This window comes from Rhinopithecus bieti, unplaced genomic scaffold (assembly GCF_001698545.2).
Source record: "Rhinopithecus bieti isolate Rb0 unplaced genomic scaffold, ASM169854v2 scaffold_32597, whole genome shotgun sequence".
Lineage (NCBI taxonomy): Eukaryota > Metazoa > Chordata > Mammalia > Primates > Cercopithecidae > Rhinopithecus > Rhinopithecus bieti.
In genome coordinates this window covers 89,335-100,261 of record NW_016813826.1, presented here as the reverse complement: position 1 = coordinate 100,261, position 10,927 = coordinate 89,335, and the positions used below count along the sequence as shown (strand labels likewise).

General features: G+C 38.6%; 1 protein-coding gene across 1 annotated transcript in view; it reads right to left on the bottom strand.

Annotated features, from left to right (window-relative positions):
* RIOK2 (RIO kinase 2) overlaps nucleotides 1–10,927 on the bottom strand; it is a 27,998-nt gene that overhangs the window by 14,144 nt on the left and 2,927 nt on the right. The window contains exons 2-6 of the mRNA XM_017848972.1: nucleotides 9,225–9,363; nucleotides 8,071–8,187; nucleotides 7,459–7,634; nucleotides 2,551–2,639; nucleotides 550–741 (exon numbers count right to left, since the gene is read on the bottom strand). Coding sequence (XP_017704461.1) covers nucleotides 550–741; nucleotides 2,551–2,639; nucleotides 7,459–7,634; nucleotides 8,071–8,187; nucleotides 9,225–9,363 — 713 coding nt within the window. The remainder of the gene's footprint in view (nucleotides 1–549; nucleotides 742–2,550; nucleotides 2,640–7,458; nucleotides 7,635–8,070; nucleotides 8,188–9,224; nucleotides 9,364–10,927) is intronic.

The window sequence follows — 10,927 nt, the reverse complement described above, 5'->3', positions numbered from 1 at the left end:
CAATTCAAATTCTTATGGGGGAAAACTCTAGTGGTTATACGTTAACACTAGCCACTTCAAACCAGTGACTGACCTAAATAGTATCACAATACTATTTATTGTGATACCTAATAGTATCACAAAATTGAAAAATTATGAAAAAATGATTCTATTCTAAACAAACACATCCACATCCAGAATTAATAATAGCACGTACAGGCTGGACGCGGTGACTCACGCCTGTAATCCCAGCACTTTGGGAGGCCAAGGCAGGCGGATCACCTGAGGTCGGGAGTTTGAGACCAGCCTGACCAACGTGGAGAAAGCCCGTCTCTACTAAAAAAAAAAAAAAAAAAAAAAAAAAATACAAAAAGTTAGACAGGTGTGGTGGCGCCTATCTGTAATCCCAGCTCCTCAGGAGGCTGAGGCAGGAGAATCGCTTGAACCCGGGAGGCGGAAGTTGCGGTGAGCCAAGATCGTGCCCTTGTACTCCAGCTTGGGCAACAAGAGCAAAACTCCGTCTCCAGAAAAAAAAGTAATAATAAAAATAAAAAAATAGCATGTACGTACCACTCAGCATTGGGATGAGAAGTTGAAACCATCTGTGGAAAATCAATCATGGTGATATGGTCATTTTCATCCAAAATGAGATTAAATTCATTAAAATCTCCATGAATCAGCCCATGATTTGCAAGTTTGACAATTAGTTCCATAGCTTCATCATATACTGATGCAGGATCTTCAACATGGTGTATCTGACATCTGAAAGTATTTTAAGCATGAATATAGGTTATTTGTATTCGTTTATGATTTTAACGGAAGTATGTATGCATGTGAACATAAATATTATTTCCATGCCCTGGCTCCCCAGCAGCTTTCTTCTCATTCCCATCAGCACACAGATATAATATCCCCCATCTATTAAAAAAAATAGCCACACTCTGCTTCAATTCTGTATCTCTTTTCTACTACCTTTCTTTGATCTTTACAACCAAACTTGTCTACATGTGCTTTTCCAATTTGTTTCGTCCTACTCTCTAACACCATTTCAAACAGGCTTTCATCTACTTCATTTCAATAGCCCTTGTTGAGACTACCAATGACTTCAATGTTGCTAAATCCAAAGGTCCATTCTTAGTCCTCATCATACGTGGTCTGTCAGTTGACCTCTTTGAACATTTCTTCACTTAACTTTTAACGCTTAACATTGGGATGAGAAGTTGAAACCATCTGTGGAAAATCGATCGTGATGATATGGTCATTTTCATCAAAAATGAGATTCGATTCATTAAAATCTCCATGAATCAGCCCATGATTTGCAAGTTTGACCATTAGTTCCATAGCTTCATCATATACTGATGCAGGATCTTCAACATGGTGTATCTGATTTACAAGTCTGACAATTAGTTCCATTCTCTCCAGGTTTTCTTCCTTCCTCATAGATCATACCTTCTTAGTCTTTTCTATTTGTACTTCATCTTTTTCCTTGACCTCTAAATTCTGGAGTTCCTCAAAGGTCAATCCTATGAACTTTTATTTTCTCTTATTTAGTCTCACTCTTGGTGATCTCATCTAGATTAATGGTTTAAATACCACATATACACTGATTTTAATGTAGACTTCTCTAACTCCCAGGCATCTCAAACTTCACATGTCCAAAATGGAATCTCTGATTCTGTCCCACCCTCCAACTCCAAAATGCTCTTCCTGTAGCTTTCCTGTTTCTGTACAAGGTAGCTTTCTCCCTCCAGTTAATCTGCTACTCAGGTCAAAAACCTTGGTGTCACCATTGTCTCATTCCTTCCTTCACATCCATATCCAATCCGAAATCATGTTGGTTCAACCTGCAGAACACATTCACAATCTGACTGCTTTTCATTACCTTTGCCACTATCACTGTAATCAGAATTACAACCATTTCTTGCCTAGATTATTGTAATAGCCTCCTAACTTGTCTTCAAATTATGTCTTTGTCTCCCCAGAGTCTATTAATTCAGCAGGCAGAGTGACCCTCTGAAAACACTGAGATCACTGATTGATGAGATCACATCTCTTCTCTGCTCAAAATACTCCCACTCCAATAGCTGCTAATCTGAATCAAAATTTAGTAAGGTTTCACCTTATTAGTGAGACTTTTCTTGACCACCTTACATAAAACAGTAGTCTCTTGTCCCGTTAGTACTTCCTATTTCCCTTAAACTCTGCTTTTTTTAATCCATAGTACTTACTAACAATTGACAGACATTTCCTTTAGTTATTTATTGCACATCTCCTTCCATTGGAATGTAAATTCCATGACGGCAGGGATTTTGTTTTGTTCACTATTGAGACTAAAATGGCCTGGCACCTAACAGTCTCTTAATATGGAATGACTGAATGAATCACAGAGATTACAAAGTTCATATTGTCAGAATGAAACTGGGTTTTAATTTGTCTTTCAGTCTATTCCTTTAAATCAAATTTTAACTTCCCAGAGGTAGTATTTCATTAACTAAAAAAAATTTTATTAAAAACCCTGAAACCTAAATTCATTTATCAGGATTCATGGCTTTAAGAATAATGAATACTTACAGTGGATAACCATTTATGAGTTCCATGACGACTGCATGACGATTGTAATCAATTGGCTTTGGAACTGGAAATTTCCTCTCATACAATGCCTAAAACATTGCAAAACAGGTGTAAGCTAATGAACAGGTCATTACTCTTTAAAGAACAATTAAATATATACCTTTCCACAGAAAAACACACAATCCTTTATAAAATTATACTTAACACATGGTTATTTATGCATAGCTTATTTATTCACTGCACAGAATAAGCCATACATAAAAAGCAAATTTTAAACAAAAGTTTGAATTCACTTTTCTGCCAAAAGTGAACATTTACAAAATGTTATGCACTGTGCTGGGGTTACAAAATGAGTGTTAAAAGTTTCTAAACAATCTAAAATCAGTGTTAAAAGCCCCAAGAAGCTTACAGTCTCTTGGGGTACATCCTTTCGTATTTTGTAAGTCTCTGACATTTGTTGAAATGTGCTCAAAATATTCAAATTGGAAACAAATTGTAATTTAGGAGATAAAATGAGGCATTCTAAGAGATCAGCCATTTTGGTTTATAGGGGACCGACCTTTTTCTCCACCACAATATGCAATATAAATCTATTATGTGAAAAACATATACACTGTTGTTGTCTGATTCAAATGTTAAGGCTCTCCATACATCTTTTCCCCTGTGCTTATTGTCTTCAATCTTATTGTTTACAAAGCCCTGCTATTACTTTCTTTAAAATACCTCAGATTTATGCCCTTTGACATTTAGAATGCTAGTATTAGGAATGGCAAAAACTGCAATTACTTTTGCACCAACATATACTTGTAAGGAGGCATTTGTTATTTATACCTCATTACTCCACAGGTGTTCTAGCTTTTGCCATCATACCTAACCTATTCTATGTACCAATACCAGACTGACCTGCTGATGTTAGTACTCCATTTAAAAATATATACATTGGACCGGGCACAGTGTCTCAACGTCTATAATCCCAGCACTTTGGGAGGCTGAGGCGGGTGGATCAGTTGAGGTCAGGAGTTCAACACCAGCCTGCCAGCATGGTGAAACCCCATCTCTACTAAAAATACACAAAAAAATTAGCCAGGCATGGTGGCACATGCCTGTAGTCCCAGCTACCTGGGAGGCTGAGGCAGGAGAATCGCTTGAACCCGGGAGGCGGAGGTTGCAGTGAGTTGAGATCATGCCACTGCATTCCAGTCTGGGCGACACAGCAAGACTCCGTCTCAACAACAACAAAAAATAATTTTACATTGGCTGTAAATATTCTTTTCAATTTGAACAACTTTTCCTGGTTTTCAAAACTCTTTAATCCACCTGTACAGTCCTAGTTCTCCCAATATTCTCTCCAGTACACACCAACAAATGTAGTCAGGACAGTCACCTCAGTGTCACCTAAACACACAGGGCTCACACACATTTCATGTGATTGTCCATACCACTTCTCTGCCAAAATGCACTGTTTTAGGGTCAAATAACACCCAAGTTTCATGGCTCCACTCAGCTCCACTCACTACCTGAAACCTCCTCCATCAACTATTCTATCATTTACTGAAGTTTCTCTAAACTCAGTATGTAATTTAAAAAAAAAAATTGTTCTTAGGCTTGCAGTGGTGGCTCATGCTTATAACCCCAGTACTTTGGGAGGCCAAGGTGGGTGGATCTCTTGAGGCCAAGAGTTTGAGAGCAGCCCGGGCAACACAGCAAGATCCTGTCTCTAAAAGCAGGCATGGTAGCACATGCCTGTGGTCCCAGATACTTGGGGGGCTGAGGTGGCAGGACAGCTTGAGCCTAGGAGGTCAGGGGTGCAGTGAGCTGTGATCGTGCCACTGCACTCCAGCCTGGGAGACAGAGTGAGACCTTGTCTCAAAAATAGATAAATAAAAGGTTCTGTTTCATATGTGTTTGTGTTATCTTCTCAACTTTAAGACACAGATTGTATTGGTTATTTCTTTGGCATCTACTCCTTCACCCTACACTAAACCCCAGCAATTAATTTCAAAACGTTGCCTATCACTTACCTTCTGTGAACAAAAACCAAACAACTTTCCACTTCCCAGATATTTTTCTTTGCTTTGTTTTTACATACTTTTTTTCAATGTAGACCATTTTGAGCATACCTTGGCAAATGAATAGCATGTGATAAACTCAAAGATTGTGAATATTTGTCTAGAACTTGTGCTATCACCTAGAACTCATGCTATAGCCCAATCTTTATCTTATTGTTCCTCTCTTATGAAAAATCAACATATTTAAGGTGTACATTTATGTGCAACCAGATTCCATTCCTATACCTTCAATATAAATATCCTGAAAAACACCTACTACAGTTTTGGGAAAATGTGTAAATGATCCCTACCAAGCTGCTCATTTACTGACTGAATATTACAAGACACAAACTATTAGTATAAAACAAGAAATACATTAACAGGTATGGTATCAGTAATACTAATTTATACTGCCTTAAGAAATCTTGATGGGCGCAGTGCGCGGTGGCTCAACGGCCTGTAATCCCCAGCACTTTGGGAAGCCGAGAGCAGGTGGATCACGAGGTCAGGAAGATCGAGACCATCCTGGCTAAGCAACGGTGAAACCCCATCTGCCTACTAAAAAAATAGCAAAAAAAACTAGCCGGGCGAGGTGGTGGGCGGGCCTGTAGTCAACCCGCAACACTCGGAGGTGCTGAGCAGGAGAATGGTGTGATACCTGGGAGGCGGAGTGTTGCAGTGAGGCTGAGATCCGGGCCCACTGCAGCTCCGCAGCCTGGGCAACAGAGCAAGACCTCCGTCTCAAAAAAAGAAAAAAAAAAAAAAAAAAAAAAGAAATCTGCCCATGATTGAGTGAAAATTTAAGTATACAACCCCACTCAAAGAACAAGCTGAATCCTCGAAGGGAAACAAGTGTGGTTCACACATACTGTAGCAATCTTCAAATTTTTTAGAAAAATGAAGATAAACTATGACAAATCATACTGGCAGAATAATAAAAACACAATATTACCTTTTGTTTAACTTAGTTATTGCTGAATATATTTAATTTGGATATTATTATATTTAACAAACCTATGCTGAACTTAATTTTGAAGGCAAAAAGTAAAAAATAAAGGTCTTTTCTTTTTAAATGTCAGGGGAGAGTACAAATGTAGTCCGCCAGTACCCCAAAATATGCAGTCAAGTTCCAATATTTGGGGTAACTGCAGGGGTCAGCACACCTGAAGTGCAATGAATAGGCCTAACCCTGAGAAAACCATCTTTGAGAGTTTGGCATTTCATCTGCCAGGTTAAGTATTTTTTTTCTTTCTTTTTCTTTTTTTTTTTTTAGACAGAGTCTCGCTCTGTCACCCAGGCTGGAGTGCAGTGGCCAGATCTCAGCTCACTGCAAGCTCCGCCTCCCAGGTTCATGCCATTCTCCTGCCTCAGCCTCCCGAGTAGCTGGGACTACAGGCGCCCGCCACCTCGCCCGACTAGGTTTTTTTTGTATTTTTTAGTAGAGATGGGGTTTCACCAGGTTAGCCAGGATGGTCTCGATCTCCTGACCTCGTGATCCGCCTGTCTCGACCTCCCAAAGTGCTGGGATTACAGGCTTGAGCCACCGCGCCCGGTAAGTATTTTTTTTCTATTTGTATAAATGTATGGGGTACATACAACATTTTGTTAAGTATATATGAGCAGTGATCAAGTCAGGGTATTTAGTGTGTTCATCTCCTGAGTACAATACATTTTGTTTACTATGGTCACCCTACTCTGTTATCAAACATTGAATGTATTCCTTCTAATTGTATGTTTGTACCCTTTAACTCACTTCTCTTCATCCTTACCTCTTAAAAACGAAAAATTTTTACCTTTTTTGTTTTTTGAGACAGTCTTGCTCTGTCAGCCAGGCTTGAGTGCAGTGGCATGATCTTCACTCACTGCAACCTCTGCCTCCTGGGTTCAGTGATTTTCCTGCCTCAGTCTCCCAAGTAGCTGGGATTACAGGTGCCCACCACCATGCCTGGCTAATTCTTGTATTTTTAGTAGGGATGGGGTTTCACCTTGTTGGCCAGGCTGGGCTCCTTACCTCAAGTAATCCGCCTACCTCGGCTTCCCAAAGTGCTGGTATTATAGGCATGAACCACTGTGCCCAGCCAATTTTTACCATTTTTTTTTTTTTTTTTTTTTTTTTTGAGGCGGAGTCTCGCTCTGTCGCCCGGGCTGGAGTACAGTGGCCAGATCTCAGCTCACTGCAAGCTCCGCCTCCCGGGTTTACGCCATTCTCCTGCCTCAGCCTCCCGAGTAGCTGGGACTACAGGCGCCTGCCACCTCGCCCGGCTAGTTTTTGTATTTTTAGTAGAGACGGGGTTTCACCGTGTTAGCCAGGATGGTCTCGATCTCCTGACCTCGTGATCCACCCGTCTCGGCCTCCCAAAGTGCTGGGATTACAGGCTTGAGCCACCGCGCCCGGCCTTTACCATTTTTAATATACATATAAATCTATAAATTATGTTTGTTCCTTTATGTGAAAAAAAAACTAGCCTACTTATCTGAGACACTGAGGTTTCTACAGATGATAATTACCTGGTGTTTTCAATTAGAAACAGACATATGTATAGCTATATACATTGAACAGATATATATACATCCAAACATACATATTTGTGAGGTAACAGCATCATTAATTATTTTTGGCTCTTCCATCTTGTCAGCATTATAGAATGTGTTGCCCTTATGCATTCGTAACTATTTAAAATACCTTAACATAGAATGGAAAAGAGCCCGAATAATCAACAGTTATTTAGGACTGAGTCTGCCTGTAGGAATTGAATCTAAGGTTAGAGAGATGTGGGGAGAACAGACTCACACTTGTCATTAAGGCCTTTGAGACACATGTATTATTTGGGTAAAAAATGCATGACTATAAAATAAATACCTTCATATAGGCAAATTCCTTCATGGCAGAGAGACGAGATAAATAAAGCCAAGACACATTATGCCTATGTTTATGATAATCACGTTTGTTTTTCAGATTTCGAAATGAGGTTCTTCCTAGTCTGTGAAGCTTTAATGCAAATTGTTGTCCTTCTTCATTTGCAACAATGTAAATATCTAGAGGCAAAATTTCAAAAACAACCATTATTAAAAGTGTATTCCAATCAGTTAAAACAAATAACTTTCTGATTTTATTTGTTTTAAAATGTCATTTTCCTAATAAAGGTTGAGTATCCCTCCTTATCCAAAACCTTCAGACCAGAAGTGTTTTGAATTTTGGATTCTGGTATATTTGCACATAAATCATGAGATACCTTGGGAGTTATTAGAATAAAAATAATTCCTGGTATAAATGAACTTTCAATGACAGACTTTCAGAGAGAAAATAGTAACCTACTAATTAAGGGCACTTTCTGATTTGTATTGCTTCCAATCAACTTTCCGATTTACTGTTTAGTTAGAGAAAAGGGAAAATTAAAAGAGGAATGCTTTCTGAAGGGAAAACATAAACTAAAGCAAAGAAAATACTTTGCACAGTACTATTAGCACTTACCTGATTCTTTGCCAACACCCATCTGGTTTCCAACAGACTCAACTACTTGCCTAGAAGAAAGTGTTTTCAAAGCTAGGTAATCATATCCTGCATTTGTCAACCGATAGCCCTGGACAGCTAGACAAAATCAAAGGAGAAAGACCATATTTCAGTTACACTGTACAACCAAGTCACATAAGTTCAAGTCATAAGAAATATTTAACAATGGAAAGTCTTCGTTGGAAAAAGATAAACTACCCAGGCTCACAAGTTTCCAATTTCTTCCTATAATTTGCATTTCTTCTCCAATGTACTGATAATCAAAATGTGACCTAAAGACAGGTCTATAAATATTTGTGATGAGATAAAACGAGGAATTTAAGTTCAATTTTTTTCATCAATTTGATCTAGAATTTACGTCTGTTTTGTATATCCATTATCCATTTCATTTTCTAGTAATTTTCTTTTGTAATTTATAAAAGGAAGGATATGTGATAGGTTGGAAAAAACTAATCCCTCACCACAGATGGTTTCAGAAGTAATGATCCAGGGTATGACTGCTGATTGTATTTTCCAAAGATGGTAGCCACAATATCTCTACCTACATGCTCTTCTGCAGTACCTACATGCTCTTCATGCTCTTCTGCAGTACCTACATGCTCTTCATGCTCTTCTGTAGTACCTACATGCTCTTCTGCAGTACCTACACGCTCTTCTGCAGTACCTACATGCTCTTCTGCAGTACCTACACGCTCTTCTGCAGTACTCTACATGCTCTACTGCAGTATTTTATATGCTCTTCTGCAGTACCTACATGCTCTTCTGCAGTAGTCTATACACCTGCCAAGTGCTCTACATGCTCTTCTTCAGTACTCTACATGCTCTTCTGCAGCACCTACATGCTTTTCTGCAGTACTCTACATGCTCTTCTGCAGTACCTACATACTCTTCTGCAGTATCCTACATGTTCTTACTACTATTCTTTCTCCACCTCCTTTGATCTGGGTGTGCCCTGTGATTGTTTTGACTAATAGGATATGGCCAAAGTATGTTTTGTCAGTTCTTTGTTTAATGCTTTACTGGTCTGGCAACTTCTACTTCTTGACTTTTGGAACACTTGCTCTGGTGGAAACCGATTACCTGAAAAATCACAAACGGTGCCTCAAAATACTTACTTTTGGTACGCTCCCAAGCTATGAGTTTATGTTTCACTAATTCTCTTAAAATTTTATTACAGCCACCATGTTTAAGGCTGGCTATAGAAGCAATCAAACTGCCGGGAACAATTTCATGGTTCTTCATGCCCATTTCAACCTGAAATTAAAGGAATCATTACATAATCATAATCAACACAAAGCCTTGTCTATCAAAACCCTGTGAAGAAATTAACTTCTCCTTGAAACTTTCCTGACTATGCAGTTCTCCAACTAATTCTGAGACATAATCACTTCTGTCTCTGAAAATATTTTTAAATTGCAATTTGTAATCTAATCACTGATATATATATAGTCTTTCCATTTCAACAGTAGGAACTGTGAATGCTAGACATACTGATGACATTTGGTAAATGCTAAAATACTTGATGACACTTAAACATTTGTCTTTAAAAACTACAGATGTGCCAGATATTTATTAAGCAGGTATTTAATGAGAAAGTACTAAATGTAGGCATTGTAGAGGATATATATATATATATGAATGATAGACTGGATAAAGAAAATGTGGCACATATACACCATGGAATGCTATGCAGCCATAAAAAAGGATGAGTTCATGTCCTTTGCGGGGACATGAAGCCAGAAACCATCATTCTCAGCAAACTAACACAAGAACAGAAAACCAAACACCGCATGTTCTCACTCATAAGTAGGAGCTGAACAATAAGAAGAACACATGGACACAGGAAGGGGAACATCACACACTGGGGCCTGTCAGGGGGTTGGGGACTAGGGGAGGGATAGCATTAGGAGAAATACCTAATGTAGATGATGGGTTGATGGGTGCAGCAAACCACTATGGCATGTGTATACCTATGTAACAAACCTGCATATTCTGCACATTTACCCCAGAACTTAAAGTATTTTATATATATGTGTGCTTTTTATCTCTGAGGAATTTTTACCTCATGATGAAGATTTTTAAACATGGTATACATCTAAGTTTATTAGAAGGTAAGAAGTGATAAGTGTTTAAAAAGGTAGCTCAGGGCAGAATAATACTTCTAGCTGAGGGATCAGTTCCAAGGAAGATGCAAAACTAGAGACTGACTTTTAAAAGATGTGGGCATACAGAGAAAACAGACAAGGGGATATTAGTGAAAGAAAAAGATGTGAAAATGGCACATATGCAAGAAAGTACTGCCCACAGAGAATAGCTGAGTACAGTGGCAGCTCAGATGGGATAGCATATAGAGTTCATGCAAACACGGCTGGAAGATACTTCTAGGATAGAGAAGGCATAAAAATGTAGACCAAAGAATTTTATACTTTATCCTGATGAAAGCAGGAAACTCTTGAAGATGTTTAGGCATGGGAGACACATGAACAGGGTTATTTTAAGGACATTAATCTACCAGGAATATGCAAATTGGCTTACAGATGGCAAAATCTGAGGGAGTACTCTGGAGAACTAAGACAGAAGTCCAGCTCAGAGAAAAGAGCACCCAGAACAGGGTAAGTGGTAGTGGTAGTGGTACTGGAAGGAAGGAATTAAAGATCTTTAGGAAGTATTATGGGAGAGCTTGGCAATTAAATGTGGAAGGGTAAAGGGAATGGAAAGCCACAACTGGAAGTGAAGAGGAAAAGCAAGTTTTGAGATTATATATAATATATATATAATATACAATATATATAAAATATATAATATATAAAATATACAT